The 19038-nt window shown below is 39.7% G+C and overlaps 1 protein-coding gene across 1 annotated transcript; it reads right to left on the reverse strand.

The window, feature by feature from the left end:
* Positions 1-2053: 2053 nt before the first annotated feature.
* OTUD6A (OTU deubiquitinase 6A) lies at positions 2054-2929 on the reverse strand. Its single transcript, XM_047092505.1, has one exon. The coding sequence runs from the start codon at positions 2927-2929 to the stop codon at positions 2054-2056; it is 876 nt and encodes a 291-aa protein (XP_046948461.1).
* Between the last annotated feature and the right edge of the window lie 16109 nt (positions 2930-19038).

Genomic DNA, 19038 nt, shown 5'->3' on the forward strand with positions numbered 1-19038 from the left:
CCTTCTATAGGTTATGCCTCCCTTCTGGGCCTTGTCTCCCTTCCACAGCCAGGATTTTCACCCTTATAAAAGGCCTTCTTGTTACAATGCACCCCAATCCCTGGTTTTCTCAGGGGCCCTCTTCTCCTCAGCTAGCTGGCCATCTGAAACTTATCTGATGCACATTTACACAGTGAGCTATCTGGTAGGATTTCCCTATTTGCATTTTGGGACCCCTCCCCCCAAACAGTGGTACTTCTTTCCCTTCTGCAATGTAGCCCTGGACCGGTGAGTTTTGGGAAGTGGGAGTTCTTTTTCATGCATAGCAATGAGAACATCCCTAAACAAAACCATTTCATGATGTTTTTCACCAAGTGAAACATCAAATCAGGGCAGCCTCTAGATAAAGCTCCTCCCTAAATCCTTTTCTGGGAAACACTCCACTCCAGGCTGCCACCAAGACCTTGGGCCAGGCCTCCTCTCCAAAGTCTCATTTGTCTCCCAACTCCTCTCCCTAACCCTCAAGGATTCCTCTGCTGAAGTAAATCCTGGGATGCAAACTCTATGTAAACTAAGTCAGCTACACAAAAATAGAGAACCAGATATTTTTAAAACTTTTATTTTTAAAACAAGCTGCATAATATTTAAAAAATTCTTTTGAATTTATATATTTTGTTTTACAACATTTGCTGTGTACAATAAATTTTTTCAATGAATTTAAGTAAACTCACTGAAATACAGGATCTAAAGATTTAAAACATTGTAAGTTGTTTATTGCAAATCATTTCACTTATACTATTCTATTGGCAAATTCAAGATATCAATGAGCCTCAACCAACAAAAGATACCAACAAAAGTATCTTGCTCACTTTTTTTGCCTCATGCCAGTTGTAGATGTAACAAAATGTATCAACTATTTTTACTTCTTAAAATCTTCTAAAAAAGTTTTCTATCTCTAAGAATTAAGGAAAACATGCTAAGTTCAGATCTTTCAAACTTTATACCACTTGTAGACACAGCAAACTGGATCAACTATTTGAAATAAAGTTGTATCCTTTTATGTCACAGACTAAAGAAAACTTACTGGTTCAGATCTCAGTCTTGTAGTAAGTTAAGCTACTTATCAGTATGTCTCCTTTTGCTTCATACTTGGTGTAGACACAATGAAATGGATCAACTACTTGAATGAAGTCATATCCCTTCCTATCTTTAATAAAGGAAATTAAATTGATATCTTTCGCATCTTAGAGCAAACCTTATCTAACCTGCCAATTTTTGTAAATTTAATTATTTAACTTCTATGTTTAGCACTTACATTTAATTTCTGAGTTTAACAAACGCTTTAAGTAGAATTTAGCAAATACCTAAATAACTAAAATTAATTGGGAACCACACAAGTTTGTATGGAAAAAAAACAAAGCAAAATACTAGAGGAGCTCTTACCCATGACTTGAGACATCTCCAGAAGAGCCCAGCTGGGCTCTAAAAAGTAACCGTCAAAATAGACCAGGATACATTTTTTCCCAAAGAACTAGTAAGCAAAAGGCATTCACAAAGCATTTCGATCACAGAAACTCCAACTTTAAGTAATCCAATATAATACATTCATGGGACAATCTGAAGATCCTGAGCTCCACTGCTTTTTCCCAAGAAGGCATCAAACCAAATTTCTATTTTTATCTCAAAGGTAAGTGCAACGCGAACAATTCTCACTGGTAAGGGAGGCGAAGCCCCCTAAGGGCGAGAGGCGGTTCAACTTTAGCAAACCTACTCCCTCCCCTTGGGTAGAACAATACAGATATTATATTACCCGTGTGCTGAGCCTCCCCGCCCCCCTACCCCTCAAAAGCAACACAAGGGTGAGAGAAGAAAGAACTGCCAGGTAGGAGAGCGCGGGCGTGGGGGTGGGGGAGGGGAGGGAGTGAGGGGTTCGACATTCGAGTGAAACGAACCAAGAAAAAAACCGAGAAAACCGAAGGCAAAAAAAAAAAAAAAAAAAAAACGGAGCCTACTGGGGAGGTGCGGCGGTGGCTTCGGCTCCGGCTCCAGTGGCCACGGCAGCTGGCGCGGGGGCCTAGAAGAGCCGCGGGGCCGCGCCCCCGACGGCGCCGGCCTCCAGCGGCCTCACCGAGTTGTAGTGCTCCCCGAGGTTGCAGGTGTAGTACAAGTAGACGAGGGTGAGCGGCTTCTTGGTATACTCCTTCCCAATGACGATGATGGGCGCTTCAGCCTGGATCACCTCGATGGGGGTCTGCAGGACGTGCGAGAGGGCCCTCAGCTCCAGCTGGCTTCCCCACAACGACTTGCGCACGATGTCGTCGCAGTAGCTCAAGAAGTCATCGCGGCTGTAGGCGTCGCCGGTTTCGGAGTCGCTGAAGAAGGGCAGAAAGTCGTCGACGTGCTTGCGCATGTACAGGGCGGTGCGGTTCCGCAGGCTCTCCACGGTCACGGAGAACACCAGCTGGTCTTGGATGGCGCGGTACATGCAGTGGCGGTCGGCCGGGATGTCCTTCATCTCCAGGTTCTTAGGTCCCAGTATGGCGGCGAGCTTCTCCTCCTCTTCACGGCGGAAGCTGGCCAGATGCTCCATCTCCACCTCGGCGATGCTCCCCTGGCGCTCTCTCTGGAGGGCCGCCCTTCTTTCGCGCCTTTTCTGTGCCCTGGACACGCTGGGAGGCCGGTTCTCAAGATCCATCTTGGCAAGATCTTCTGTGATGGAATCGAGGTTGCCGTTATCAGGGCAACTCTCTTGGAACCTCTCCATTTCCTGCCGGTGCTTCTGCTCCATCTCAGCCTCGAGGCGGGCCACGTCTAGGAGCAACTGCTTTCTTCTCTTCTTGTCGCTCTTGGGGACCGAGTTCTTCATGCCCTGGATGCGGGCCCGAAGCTCTTCCTTCTCACGAAGGTGGCGTCGTATCATCCGCTCTTGCTCTCTCTGAGAATCTTCCATGATGTTTAACGGCAGCTGAGACTCGAAGTTTGGTGGTAGCTGAAGTACCAGCTACACTTAAAACTAACAGCTCAAGAGACGGAGCACGCTATGGGTCCTCACGTCCTCAGCCTCGCCCAATTGCTGCACTCGGCTCTTTTCACCGGCTGGTTGCCCCACCCTATTCACGGCCCTGTCATTGGCTACTGTCTCCCCACGGCCACGCCCCCTTGAGAACGTTTGGCACTAGGATTGGCTGTTGAGAGCCCCTAAACACGCCCCCGTTAGACCCCGTAGCAACCGTTTTTTTCTGCTTTTAGCATGGCCCCAAATCCCATGCCTAAAATCTCGGTTTTGAATACTACGTGCAGCAATTAGTCTTGTAGAATTGTTAACGGGACTCTCACTCCTACTTCATTTCCGAACCTGAACACGGTTTACACACTGGTCAGGCTTGAATCATGTGACAAATACTATCCCACCAGACAAATGTGCTCTGACGATGGACTTCCCATCACTCCTAGTGTTCAGATGGCAATGCTGCCTTCTCGTTTTTTCAGGTCCCTTGAATGGTGAACCTTTACATTTCCTTATGTTCCTGGGAACACAGACTCCTCTCATGTTAGGTCTCACAGTAATTCACACTGTCCCATCTCAGTGTAGGAAGGCAACAGCCACAATTCTTTTTTTTCCCCCAATGTTTATTTATTTTGAGAGAGAAAGAGAGAGGGCTGAAGGGGCAGAGAGAGAGAGAGAGAGAGAGAGAGAGAGAGAGAATCACAAGTAGGCTCTGCACCATCAGCACAGAACCCCATGTGGGGCTCAAAAATCACCAACCCTGAGATCATGACCTGGGTGGAAATCAAGAGTCCCACCCTTAACCGACTGAGCCACCCAGGCGCCCCTATGAAACAACAGCTGGCATTCATTGAGGCACTCCTGATGATTTTGAATCTATAAAAGTTCTAAAACATAAAATAAAATATAAAATAAATATAAACCCTAAGCTATTCCAAATATGCTCTCATCCTGCCCCAATCTGGTCACCTGTATCTTGAATTCTGAACCAGGAAGACCCTCGAGACCCACCCCCTCCATACCTTTTTACAAATGAGGCAAGTATTTGTCCAAGTTGTTGTGTATATTAAATTTCACACCTTTTAATGTTTTTTTTTTTTGAGAGAGAGGCCACAAGTAAGCAAGGAGCAGAGAGACAGGGTGAGAGAGAGAGAGAAGCAGGGCTCACTCGAAGTGGGACTCAACTCAGGAAATGTAGGATCATGACCTGAGCCGAAGTCAGACGATTAACCAGGTGAGCCACCCAGGCGCCCCTAAGTTTTTGCTTTATTTTATTTTTTAACTTAAATTTTAGTTAGGCAACATACAGTGCAATATTGGTTTCAGGAGTAGAATTCAGTGATTCATCACTTATATACAACACCCAGTGCTCATCACAACTCATGCCCTGCTTAATACCCATCACCCATCTAGCCTATCACCCCAACCTCCCTCCATCAACCCTCAACGTGTTCTCTATTGTTAAGAGTCTTTTGTGGTTTATTTCCCTTTCTCCTCTTTCATCTGCCTTCCCATATGTTCATCAGTTTTGTTTCTTAAATTCCACATATGAATGAATTCATATGATATTTTTCTTTCTCTGCCTGACTTATTTTGCTTAGCATAATACCTGCTAGCTCCATCCATGTCTTTGCAAATAGCAAGATTTCAGTCCTTTTGATAGCTGAATAATATTCCATTGTATATGTGTACCACAACTTCTTTATCCATTCATTAGTTGATAGACATTTGGGGTCTCTCCATACTTTGGCTATTGTTGATAATGCTGCTATAAACATTGGGGTGAATGTAGTCCTTTGAATCCATATTTTTGTATCCTCTGTGTAAATACATAATAGTACAATTGGTGGATCATGGGGTAGTTCTATTTTTAGTTTCTTGAGGAACCTCCATACTGTTCTCCAGAGTGGCTGTGCCAGTTTGAATTCCCACCAACAGTGTAAGAGTGTTCCCCTTTCTCCACATCCTCGCCAACACTTGTTGTTTCTTGTATTGTTAATTTTAGACATTCTGACAGGTGTGAGGTGGTATCTCATCGTGGTTTTGATTTATATTTCCCTGATGATGAGTGATATAGAGCATCTTTTCATGTGTCTGTTAGCCATCTGGAAAAGTGTTTATATATGTCTTCTGCTCGTTTCTTAACTGGATTATTTCTTTTTCAGTGTTAAGTTTGAGAAATTCTTTATAGATTTTGGATACTAAACCTTTATCAGATAAGTCATTTGCAAATATCTTCTCCCATTCCATGGGCTGCCTTTTAGTTTTGTTGATTGTTTCCTTCACTGTGTAGAAGCTTTTTATCTGGATAAAGTCCCAATAGTTCATCCATGCTTTTGTTTCCCTTGCCTTCAGCGATGTGTCCAGTAAGAAGGTGTTCTGAAAGAGGTGAAAGAGGTTGCAAAATCCTCTAGGATTTTGATGGTTTCCTGTCTCACATTTAGGTCTTTGAGCCATTTTGAATTTATTTTTGTGTATGGTATAGGAAAGTGGTCCAGTTTCATTCTTTTGCATGTCGCCATCCAGTTTTCCCAACACCTAACACTTGTTGAAGATACTGTCTTTTTTCCATTGGATATTCTTTCCTGCTTTGCCAAAGATTAGCTGACCATATACTTGAGGGTCCATTTCTGGGTTTTCTATTCTGTTCTATTGATCTATGTGTCTGTTTTTGTGCCAGGACCATACTGTCTTGTGACTACAGCTTTGTAATATAGCTTGAAATCTGGAATCATGATGCCTCCAATTTTGTTTTTCACTTTCAGGACTGCTATGGCTACTCAGGGTGTTTTATAGTTCCATACTAATTTTACGATTGTTTGTTCTAGCTCTGCAAAAAATGCTGGTGGTATTTTGATAGGGATTTCATTAAATATATAGATTGCTTTGAGTAGTATAGACATTTTAACAATGTTTGTTCTTCCAATCCATGAGCATGGGATGCTTTTCCATTTCTTTGTGTCCTCTTCAATTGCTTTCATAACTGTTCCATAGTTTTCAGAGTACAGATCTTTCACCTTTTTCTTTAAATTTATTCCTGGGTATCTTACTGTTTTTATTGCAGTTACAAATGGGATCAATTCCTCGATTTCCTTTTCTGCTGCTTTATTATCAGTGTATAGAAATGCAACAGATTTCTTCTGTACTTTGATTTTATATCCTGCGACTTTGCTGAATTCATGTATTAGTTCTAGCAATTTTTGGTGGAGTCTTGTGTTTTCTACATAGAGTAGTATCATGTCATCTGCAAAGAATGAAAGTTTGATTTCTTCCTTGCTCATTTGGATGCCTTTTGTTTCTTTTTGTTGTCTGATTGCTGATGCTAAGATTAACAGTACTATGTTAAGTAGTAATGGTGAGAGTGGACATCCTTATCTTGTCCCTGACCATAGGGGAAAGGCTCTCAGTTTTTCCTCATTGGGGATGATATTAGCTGTGGGTCTTTCCTATATGGCCTTTATGAAGTTGAGGTATGTTCCATCTATCGCTATTTTGTTGAGGGCTTTTATCAAGAATGGGTGCTGTATTTTATCAAATGCTTTTTTTTTGCATCTATTGAGATGATTGTATGGTTCTTTTATGAATGTGGTGTATCACATTGATTGATTCGTGAATATTGAACCAGACCTGCAGCCCAGGAATAAATCTCACTTGACTGTGGTGAATAATTCTTTTAATGTACTGTTAAATTCAATTTGCTAGTATTTTATTGAGAGTGTTTGCATCCATGTTCATCAGGGATACTGGCCTGTAATTCTCCTTTTTAGTGGGGTCTTTGTCTGGTTTTAGTAATGCTGGCTTTATAGAATGTGTTTGGAAGTTTTCCTCTCATTTCTATTTTTTTTTTGGAACAGTTTTAGAAGGATAGGTATTAACTTTTCTTTAAATATCTGGTAGAATTTCCCTGGGAAACGATCTGGCCCAGGACTCTTGTTTATTGGAGAGTTTTGATTACTGATTCAATTTCTTTGCTGGCTATGGGTCTGTTCAAATTTTCTATTTCTTCCTATTTCCGTTTTGGAAGTTTGTGAGTTTCTTGGAATTTTTCCATTTCTTCCAGACTGTTCAGTTTGTTGGTATATAATTTTTCATAGTATTCATAGATTCTCTTTTCATAGTATTCTCTTATAATTATTGGTATTTCTGTTGTGTTAGTTGTGATCACTCCTTTTTATTGCTAAGTGGTAGTCCATGATATGAATATATTGTAGTGTGTTTAACCATTCACCTGTTGAAGACATCTTGGTTGTTTCCAGTTTTGGGTTATTGTGAATAAACCTGCTATAAACATTTGTGTACAGGTTTTTGTGTGAACATGTCTTTATTTCTCTGGGGAAAATGCCCAAGAGTGCAATTGCTGAGTCACATATTTTTTAATTAATTTATTTTTGAATTTACATCCAAATTAGCACATGGTGCAACAATGATTTCAGTAGTAGATTCCTTAAGTCCCTTACCCATTTAGTCCATCCTTCCTCCCACAACCCCTCCAGCAACCCTCTGTTCTCTATATTTAAGAGTCTCTTATGTTTTGTCCCCCTCCCTGTTTTTATATTATTTTTGCTTCCTTTCCTTTATGTTCATCTGTTTTGTATCTTTAAGATACAACGTCTTTCTCTGACTAATTTCACTTAGCATAATACCCTCTAGTTCCATCCATGTAGTTGCAAATGGCAAGATTTCATTCTTTTTGATTGCTGAGTAATACTCCATTGTGTGTATATATATATATATATATATATATATATATATATATACCACATCTTCTTTACCCATTCATCCATCGATGGACATTTGGGGTCTTTCCATACTTTGGCTATTGTTGATAGTGCTGCTATAAACATTGGGGTGCATGTGCTCCTTTGAAACAGCATACCTGTATCCTTTGGATAAATACGTAGTAGTATAATTGTCGGGTCATAAGGTAGTTCTATTTTTAATTTTTTGAGGAACCTCCATACTGTTTTCCAGAATGGCTGCACCAGTTTGTATCCCCTGCTTGGTTATATTTTAAGGGTATTTTAATTTTTTAAGAAACTATTTTCCAGAGTGGCTGCACCATTATACATTTCCACCAGCAGTATATGAGGAATCCAGTTTTTCTACATCCTCACCAGCATTTGGTGTTGTCATTATTTTTTATTTTAGTCATTCTGATGCATGTGTAGTGACATCTCACTGTGGTTTTAACTTTGATTTCCCTACTGGCTAATCATGTTCATTTTTGCATGTGCTCACTTGCCATCTGTACCATATCTTCTTGGGTAAAATATTTATGTCATTTGTCATAATTGGAATGTTTTTTACAGTTGAGCTTTGAGAGCTGTTTATATATTATAGATACTAGTTCTTTGTTGGATATGTGGTTGGCAAATATTTTGTATCACACTGGGACTTGTCTTTTACATCATTTTACCTGCTGTTTCTCAGAGCAAATGCTTTACATTTTGATGAAGTCCTATTTATCAATTTTTCCTCCTCTGGGTCATGTTTTTGGTGTCAAGAACTCTTTGTCTAACTGTAGATCCCAAAGATTTTGTTCCTGTCTTTTACTCAAAGATTTATAACTTTAGGTTGTAAATTTAAATATGTGATCTACTTTGTGTTTATTTTTGTGTACCTTTTGAGGCTTAGGTCTCAGTTTGTTCTTTTGCCTGTGGTTGTTCAGTTGCTCCAGCATCATTTGTTGGAAAGGCTATGCTTCCTCCATTGAACTGGTTTTGCACCTTTGTCAAAAGTCACAAGTTTTGATATATTGTATTTCCATTCTCATTCTGTTCAATATATGTTTTGGATTCCCTTGAGACTCTTTGACCTGTAGGTTATTCAGGAGTGAATGATTAGTTTCCAAGTGTTTGCAGATTTTCCTGTTATCTTTCTGATTTTGATTTCTACTTTGATTCCTTTGTGTTTGGAGAACATATGCATTTAAACACAGTTCATTTACATTTGTTAGTTTGGGGGCACCTGGGTGGCTCAGTCCGTGGAGCATGCCACTCTTCATCTTGGGGTTGTGAGTTTAAGCCCCATGTTGGGCATAGAGCTTACTTAAAAAAATAATATAAATTTGTTGGGGTTTGTTCATGACAAAAAATATGTTCTATCTTGATATATGTTCCATGGGCACTTGAAAAGAATGTGTATTCTGCTGTGGTTGAGTGACATGTTCTATAAATGTTTTTCAGATCACATTGGTTGATAGTGTTGTTGACTTCTATATCCTTCCTGATCTTCTGTCCAATTCTGTTATCATTGACAGAGGAATGTTGGATGTCTCCCACTGTAATTGTGGCTTTTTCTATTTCTCCTTTCAGTTCTATCAGGTTTTGCATCACGTATTTTGCACCTCTGTTGCAAATTCCAAATACCTAGGATTGCTTTGTCTTTTTGGTAGATTCACTCCTTTCATCATTATGTAACGCCCCTCTCTGTCTTTGGTAATTTTCTTTGCTCTAACATCTACTTTATTTGATATTAATCAAATCCTTTTTATTTATTAATGTTTGCATGATATATATTTCCATACTTTTACTCTCAACCTCTCAATATTATTTTACTTGAAGTGTATTTTTTGTAGATAGCATGGAATTGGGTCATGTTTTTAAATCCATTCTGCCAAGCTCTGTTTTTCAATTGGTGTATACAGATCATTTACATTTAAGCTAATTATTAATATGTCAGGGCCTAACTCTGCAATTTAATATTTTTGTCCGTTTGTTCTGTGTGCATTTCTGTTTTCTTTTTTCTGCTTTCCTTTGGGTTCCTTGAACATTTTTTAGAATTCAGTTTTGATTTATCTATGGTGTTTTTGAGTGTAACCCTGTATAACTTTTTAAGTGCGCATTCTAGGTACATTTGTGTGTGTGTGTGTGTGTGTGTGATCAAAAATCTATGATGTTGTCATTTTTACCAGTTTGAGTGAAGCATAGAAACTGTATCTCCTTTTGCATCTCTTTACCCTCACCCATTTATAATACAATTGTCTTAAATGTCCTCTATGTAAATTTAGAACCACATTAGTTTTCTAATTTTGGCCTTGACCTTCAAACAATAGATAACACAAGGGGAGAAGGAAAGTCTATTATATTTGCCCATAGTTTTGCTTGTCATGTTTTTTCTTCCCAGTTTTCTAAAATTTCTTCTTTTATTTTTACTGTTTAGAAAACTTCAGTTAGCCATTCCTTCAGGTAAGTCTGTCACAAATGCTCTGAGGTTTCATTTGAGAATGCCTTGATTTCCCCTTCATTTCTGAGGGATAGTTTCACTGGAGATAGAACTCTAGGTTCACTATTTTCTTTCAGTTCTTGAAAAAGGTCGTGTCACTTTTTGTTGCCTCCGTGGTGATGGGTTTCAGAGTGATGGTGGGTTCAGAGCCGATGACCAAGAAAGTTCATGGATATCTTTGGTGCAAAAAAGGTGATTTTATTAAAGTATGGGGACAGGACCCATGGGCAGAAAGAGCTGCAGTAGGGCTGTGAGGAGTGACTGGTTATATACTATGGAGTTGGGGGAGACAAAGGCAAAATGGAGGACTCCAGAAGGACTTTCATATGCTAAAAGGACTCAGAAGATGCCACAGGCCCTGCTGTTGTCAAGCTAAGGTTGTTTTTCCTCTACTAAGGCATTAATGTTAGGACAGTAGGGGGTTCCTGGAGACATGTTATACTCTGTATTTGCCTCAAGTGTTTGTCAATGGGCTGCAGGTTATAAGGAAATTTAGTTTTATCTGTCATTTCCCTCGCTTTTCTTCCCCACATCACTATGGAGGGGAGGGTGATGTTGGAGCTCTAGAAAACTTGAGTCTACAGGTTTCTGGAGATTAGGCTATTGATAAGACTGCCTTTTTCTTATAATTTACTAAGACATTTGCAAACTGGTGGAGACTCCAGTCCTGTGGTCTCTATCAGTTAACCATTTGTTTTCTTTCCCTTCCTTTGTCCTTGGGCAGCCAGGAGTGACTGAGGACCATCACACATAGCCCACCTGCAGGGGATGGGGTATGCTAGCTTGTGCTTTGTCTTCAGCTTGCCTTAAGCTCCCTCATCAATGGTATGCGATGAGAAATTTACTGTCTTTTGAAATGCTATTTCTTTATTTCTCTTTCTTCTTTGAAGATTTTTTTCTTTGTCTTTAGTTTTCAGATATTTGACTATGATGTATCTTGGTGTGGATTTCTTCAAGTTTGTCTCAGCTTATTGAATATGTAGGTTTATATGTCTTTACCAAATTTGAGAAGTTTTGAGCCATAACTTCTTTGAGTACTTTTTCAGCCCCACACTTTCTCTTCTTCTCCAGGGACTCTGTCAGGAATTTTAGGCCATTTGTCACTGTCCCACAGGTCCCTGAGGCTCCTTTCAATTAAGAACAATTTTTAGGGGTGCCTGGTTTGTTCCGTCGGTTAAGCATCTGACCCTTGATTTGGGCTCAGGTCATGATCTCACTGTTCATGAGTTCGAGCCCTGTGTCAGGCTTCATGCTGACAGTGCCGAGCCTGCTTGGGATTCTCTCTTTCTCTCTCTCTCTCTCTCTCTCTGCCCTTCCTCCACTTGCATGCGTGCTCACTCTCTCTCTCAAAATAAATAAATAAACTTAAAAATTTTTTTTAAGGGGCGCCTGGGTGGCGCAGTCGGTTAAGTGTCCGACTTCAGCCAGGTCACGATCTCGCGGTCCGTGAGTTCGAGCCCCGCGTCAGGCTCTGGGCTGATGGCTCAGAGCCTGGAGCCTGTTTCCGGTTCTGTGTCTCCCTCTCTCTCTGCCCCTCCCCCGTTCATGCTCTGTCTCTCTCTGTCCCAAAAATAAATAAACGTTGAAAAAAAAAATTAAAAAAAAATTTTTTTTAAATAGATGTTGGTTTTTAGGGCAGCAAGATTGAATGGGAAGTACACAGAGTTCCCATATGCCCTTTGCTCACACACAGATACTGCCTCCCCCACTATCAATATCCTGTACCAGAGTGGCACATTTGTGGGGTTTTTAATTTTTATTTTTTAACATTTTTAATTAAAAATTTTTTGACATGTAATTGACATACAATATTATATTGGCTTCAAGTATGCAACATAGTGATTTGATATTCATATACATTACAAAATGATCACCATGGGGTGGGGCCTAAAGCTGTTGGTGTCAGAAAAGAGGCTGCAAGTTTTATGATCTTGGGGACCCTAAAGGCCTCAGCTGTTTGTTTGTTTGTTCTGTTCTAATTAGGATGCATTACATATATATTTGAAAGGCAGGTGACAGCTAATAGGTTGTTTTTAAAGGGTAATTTTATTAAGCACTTTTTAGAAATGCAAAAAAATAATCACCATGACAATTCTGGTTACCATTTGTCACCATACATAGTTTTTACAATATTATTGACCATATTCCCTATGCTATACCAGAATGACACATTTGTTACAGTTAACCTACACTGATACATTATTATTATCCAAAGTTCACAGCTTACTTGATTGTTTATAATGTAACCTCTACCCCGCACAACCCCAAGACAAAAGTGGAATGTTATACTGACTGAGTAGCCAGTTGCCCCTCACAGCTTCCTTTAGAGTTTATTCTTCACGTTGTACATTCTATGGCTTTGGAAAAAGATATTGATATGTATCTACCATTATAGTATCATACAGGGCAGTTTCATGTCCTTAAAAACTCTCTGTGCTCTACATGGTCATCCCTCTTTCTCCTCTAATCCTTGGCAAGCACTGATCCTTTTACTGTCTCTATAGTTTTGCCCTTTCCAGAATGTCATATAGTTGGAATCTTACAGTATGTCGCCTTTTCAGATTGGCTTCTTTCACTTAGCAATACATATTTCTAGTTGTTTCATGTCTTTTCATAGCTTGATAGCTAATTTTTCTTTAGTTCTGAATAATATTGCATTGTCTGGATGTACCATAGTTTATCTATCCAACACCTATTGAGAACATCTTGTTTGCTTCCAAGTTTTGGCAATTGTGAATAAAACTGCTATGCCCACTGAGGAGTTAAGATGACAGAGGAGTAGGGAGACCCTAGGCTTGCCTCATTCCTTTAACACAGCTAGATAAACATCAAATCATTTTGAACACCCATGAAATCTATCTGAGGACTGAGAAAGCAAAAATGCACAACTAGAGGTGATTAGAAAGATACAGACTACCAAAAGTAAAACAGAAGGAAACAGAAAATTTAACAGACCCATAACCAGCAAAGAAATTGAATCAGTAATCAAAAAATCTCCCAACAAACAAAAGTCCAGGGCCAGATGGCTTCACAGGGGAATTCTACCAGACATTTAAAGAAGAGTTAATACCTAATCTTCTCAAACTGTCCCCCAAAACTGAAATGGAATGAAAACTTCCAAACTCATTCTGTGAGGCCAGCATTACCTTGATTCCACAACCAAAGATCTCACTAAAAAGGAGAATTACAGGCCAATATCACTAATGGACACGGATGCAAAAATTCTCAACAAGTTACTAGCAAATAGAATACAACAGTACATTCAAAGAATTATTCACTGTAATCAAGTGGGATTTATTCCTGGGCTGCAAAGGTGGTTCAGTATTTGCAAATTAATCATTGTGATATGCCACATTAATAAAAGAAAGGATAAGGACCATAGGATCCTCTCAATAGATGCAAAAAAAAAAAAAAACCAAACCCACCAATATTTGACAAAATACAGCATCCATTCTTGATTTAAAAAAACTCTCGAGAAAATAGGGTTAGATGGAGCATACCTCAACATCACAAAGGCCATATACAAAAGGCCCAGAGCTAATATCATCCTCAATAGGGAAAAACAGAGCTTTCCTCTACGGTCAGGAACAAGACAGGGATGTCTACTCTCACCATTACTATTTAACATAGTACTGGAAGTCTTAGCTTCAGCAATAAGACAACAAAAGGAAATAAAAGGCATCCAAATCAGCAAGGAAGAAGTCAGACTTTCACTCTTTGCAGACAACATGATACTCTATGTAGAAAACGCAAAAGACTCCACCAAAAAATTGCTAGAATAAATACATGAATTCAGCAAAGTCGCAGAATATAAAATCAATGTACAGAAGAAATCTGTTGCATTTCTATACACTGAAATGAAGCAGCAGAGGGGCGCCTGCATGGCTCAGTCGGTTGAGCGGCCGACTTCGGCTCAGGTCATGATCTCGACTTCGGCTCAGGTCATGATCTCGCGGTCCGTGAGTTCGAGCCCTGCGTCGGGCTCTGTGCTGACAGCTCAGAGCCTGGATCCTGCTTCAGATTCTGTGTCTCCCTCTCTCTGACCCTCCCCTGTTCATGCTCTGTCTCTCCCTGTCTCAAAAATAAATAAAACGTTAAAAAAAATTAAAAAAAAAAAGAAATGAAGCAGCAGAAAAGGAAATCAAGGAATCTAACCCATTTGCAACTGCAATAAAAACAGTAAGATACCCAGGAATAAATTTAAAGAAAGAGGTGAAAGATCTGTACTCTGAAAACTATGGAACAATTATGAAAGCAATTGAAGAGGACACAAAGAAATGGAAAAGCATCCCATGCTCATGGATTGGAAGAACAAACATTGTTAAAATGTCTATACTACCCAAAACAATCTATATATTCAATGCGATCCCTATCAAAATACCACCAGCAGTTATCACAGAGCTAGAAACACAATCCTAAAATTTGTATGGAACCATACAAGACCCCAAATAGCCACAGCAATCCTGCAAAAGAAAAGCAAAGTTGGATGCATCACAATTCCAGACTTCAAGCTATATTACAAAGCTGTAGTCATCAAGATGGTATGGTCCTGGCACAAAAACAGACACATAGATCAATAGAACAGAATAGAAGACCCAGAAATTGACCCACACCTATATGATCAACTAGTCTTTGACAAAGCAGGAAAGAATATCCAATGGAAAAAACACAGTGTCTTAAACAAATGGTGTTGGGAAAACTGAATACCAACATGCAAAAGAATTAAACTAGACCACTTTCTTATACTGTACACAAAAATAAATTCAAAATGGCTCAAAAACTAAATGTGAGATGGGAAAGCATTAAAATCCTAGAGGAAAACACAGGCAGCAACCTCTTCTACTTCATCTAGAGCAACTTCTTATTGGACACGTCGCTAAAGGGAAGGGAAACAAAAGTAAATATGGACTATTGGGACTTCATTAAGATAAAAAGCTGTTGCACAGCAAAGGAAACAACGAAACTAAAAGGCAACTGATGGAATGGGAGAAGATATTTGCAAGTGACATATCTGATAAAGAGTTAGTATCTAAAATCTCTAAAGAACTTATTAAACTCTCCACCCTTAAACCAAACAACCCAGTTAAGAAATGGGCAGAAGAGGGGCGCCTGGGTAGCTCAGTCGGTTAAGCATCAGACTTGTCTCAGGCCATGACCTCACCATTTGTGAGTTCAAGCCCCATGTCAGGCTCTGTGCTGACAGCTTGGAACCTGGAGCCTGCTTTGAATTCTGTGTCTCCCTTTCTGCCCCTCCCCCACTTGTTCCCTCTCTCTCAAAAATTAATAAACATTAAAAATTTTTTAAGAAGAAAAATGGGCAGAAGACATGAATAGACACTTTTCCAAAGACATTCAGATGGCTAACAGATACATGAAAAGATGTTCAACATCACTCATCATCAGGGAAATACAAATCAAAACCATGATGAGATACCACCTCACACCTGTCAGAATGTCTAAAATTAACACCAGAAACAACAGGTATTGGTGAGGATGCAGAGAAAAGAGAACTCTTTGCACTGTTGGTGGGAATGCAAACCGGTGCAGCCACTCTGGAAAACAGTGTGAAGGTTCTTCAAAAAATTAAAAATAGAACTACCCTAAGATTCAGCAATTGCACTATTAGGTATTTACCCAAAGGATACAAAAATGCAGATTCAAAGGGATACATGCACCCCTGTGTTTATAGCAGCTTTATCAACAATAGCCAAACTATATAAAGAGCCCAAATGTCCATCGACTGATGAATGGATAAAGAAGACGTGGTGTGTGTGTGTGTGTGTGTGTGTGTGTATGTATATATGTATATGTGTGTGTATATGTGTGTGTGTATATACATATATATACACATATGTGTATATATATATATACACATATGTGTATATATATGTATATACACATGCATGTGTGTATATATATACATACTTTGGAATATTATTCCACTCTCAAAAGGAATGAAATCTTGCCATTTGCAATGACGTGGATGGAGCTAGAGTATATGCTAAGCAAAATAAGTCAGGCAGAAAGAGAAATACCATGTGATTTCATTCATGTGTGGAATTTAAGAAACAAAACTGAAGGACATTTGTCAAGGGGGAAAAAGAGAGAGGGAAACAATGAGACCCTTTAGGATAGAAAACAAACTGAGGGTTGATGGAGGGAGGTGGGTGGGGGATGGACTAAATGGGTGATAGGTGGGCACTCATCATGTTGAGTGCTGGGTGTTTTATGTAAGTGATGCATCACTAAATTCTACTGAAAACAATATTACACTATATATCAACTAACTAGAATTTACATAAAAATTTGAAAGAAACTGCCATACCCATTCATGTGCAGGTTTTTATTCGTGGACCTAAGTTTTCAATTCATTTGAGTAAATACCAAGAAGCATGATTGCTGGATTGGATGGTAAGAGTCTGTTAAGTTTTTTTTTTAAATTTTTTTAATGTTTATTTTTGAGAGAGAGAGAGAGAGAGAGAGAGAGAGAGACAGTGTGTGAGCAGGGCAGGGACAGAGAGAGGGAGACACGGAATCCAAAGCAGGCTCCAGGCTCTGAGCTGTCAGCACAGAGCCCGACACAGAGCTTGAACTTACAAGCTGTGAGATCATGACCTGAGCCAAAGTCAGTTGCCCAACCGACTAAGCCACTCATGCTCCCCAGGTATGTTTAGTTTTATAAGAAACTGCCAGACTGTCTTCCAAAGTGGCTATACCATTTTTCATTCCCACCAGCAGTGAATGAGTTTTTGTTGTTTCATATCCATGCCTGTGTTTGGGTATTACCAGTTTTTTGGATTTTGGCATTTCTAATAGATGTATAGTACTGTCTCATTGTTTCTATTTACATTTCTCTATTGACATATGTTGGGCACCTTTTCATATGTTTACTTGCTATCTTTATATTTTCTTTGGAGAGATGTCTGTTCAGGCCTTTTGCCCATTTTAAAAATTGGGTTGCTTATTTTGTTATTGTTGAGTTTTAAGATTCTTTTAGTACTATGGGTAACAATCCTTGATTAGGTATGTATTTTGCAAATCTTTCCTGCCAGTCTTGGCTTAACTTCTCATTCTCTTGATTCCTTTTTTTTCAGTATGTTTTCTCTCTGCTCTTCAGGTGGGTTAATTTTTGTTGGTCTGTGTTAAAGTTCATGAGTTATTTTTATCTGCCCCTCCTACTCTGTTGAGCCTGTCCTTTGAGTTTTTTATTTTGGTTATTGTATTTTAGTTCTTAAATTTCCACTAGGGTCTTCTTCATATCTTCTATTTCCATGCTGACACTTTGTATCTCTTTTTATTTTTCTCCAATTTTCTCTTTCTCTTTCTTTGCTGAGACTCTATATTTTCATTTGTTTCAAGCATGATTGTTGCTTGTTGAAGCATCTTTAGGATGATCCCCTTACAAATCTTTGTCAGATAAATCTCTGACAATAGCTCTTTCATTTCAGTTTGGGCATTTGTCTATTGACTTTAAATTTTTTTTAATGTTTATTTATTTTTGAGAGAGAGAGAGAGAGAGAGAGAGAGAGAGTGTGTGTGTGTGTTAATGGGGGAGGGGCAGAGAGAGAGGGAGACAGAATCTGAAGCAGGCTCCAGGCTCCAAGCTGTCAGCACAGAGCCTGACGTGGGGCTTGAACCCACAGACTGTGAGATCATGACCTGAGCCGAAGTTGGATGCTTAACTGACTGAACCACCCAGGCACCCCTGTCTATTGACTTTTTTTCATTTGATTTGAGATATTTCTGGTTTCTGAGTAATATTTGATTGAAACCTGGACATTTTGGGTATCTTGTCCTGAGACTCTGAACCTCATTTAAGCCATCTCCTCTGACACTGCCATCATCAGGGAAGAGGGGTGTCATATCATTACTACCAGATGGAAGTAGAAGTCCAGGGTCTCCACTTGGCCTCCACTGATCAAAGGGGAACTCTTCATTACAGCTGGGCAGGGCTGAGAGTTTCTGCTCCACACTAGGCCTCCACTGATAACCTTTTGAGGGAAGGGGTTGGAGTGCTGAATTACTACTTCCTTTGTTACTACCTCCCCTGACCCTCTTTATCATTGAGCAGTGGTGAAAATCCTCTCTGCTAGGTCTTCTCTGACATCATCTCAGGGGCAGTGAGGAGGTACCTCATTACTGCCAAGTGGGGTTGGATTCTAGGCTCCCCACATTGTTTCTACTGACATAATACATGTGTGGGTCTTGTTACCTGCCAGTGGGGATGAAAGTTTCTGCTCTGTACTTGGCCTTCTCTGACACCATGCTAGTAGGAATGGGGGTGGAGTTGTTGGGGCATGTCATTACAGTCTCATGAGTGTGGAAGGCTAAGCTCCCCACTGGATCTTTGCTCGTGGGGGTGGGGATGGGGCCAAATTTGTTCTCTGGTTTTGGTTGGAGTAGAGTGGTTATTGTCTAAGCACTTTTGTATTGCTAGGTTGATCTTTTCCCCATCCTTTGGCTAGAGAGAACAGACTTTGGGACTCTTTTTGTCTGTGCTCATCTCATCTGGGTTGTGGGCTTCTTCACCTCCAAGTCTGTGATATATGAAGCAAAAAGAAAATTCATGTCATTCCTCTTGTCCCGAGAACCTAAGTGGTCTGTCTTCTTCTCTCCACCTTTCAGAGACTTCTTATGTTTGTTTTGTCCATAATGTCCAAATGTTATTTTTTAGTTGTAACAAGAGGAATGGGGCAAAATACATCTATTCCATCTTTCCTCTTTTTATTTTAAATGAACAGAAATACGTCACACTCTCCTTTACTGTCATTTTCATGTTTCAAAGAAATTAAATACTGTGACTTAAAATGCATCAAAGCAATGGTAAT

Source organism: Lynx rufus, unplaced genomic scaffold (genome assembly GCF_022079265.1).
Source record: "Lynx rufus isolate CCGP_SWC_20201006 ecotype Redwood Valley unplaced genomic scaffold, mLynRuf1.p SCAF_30, whole genome shotgun sequence".
Lineage (NCBI taxonomy): Eukaryota > Metazoa > Chordata > Mammalia > Carnivora > Felidae > Lynx > Lynx rufus.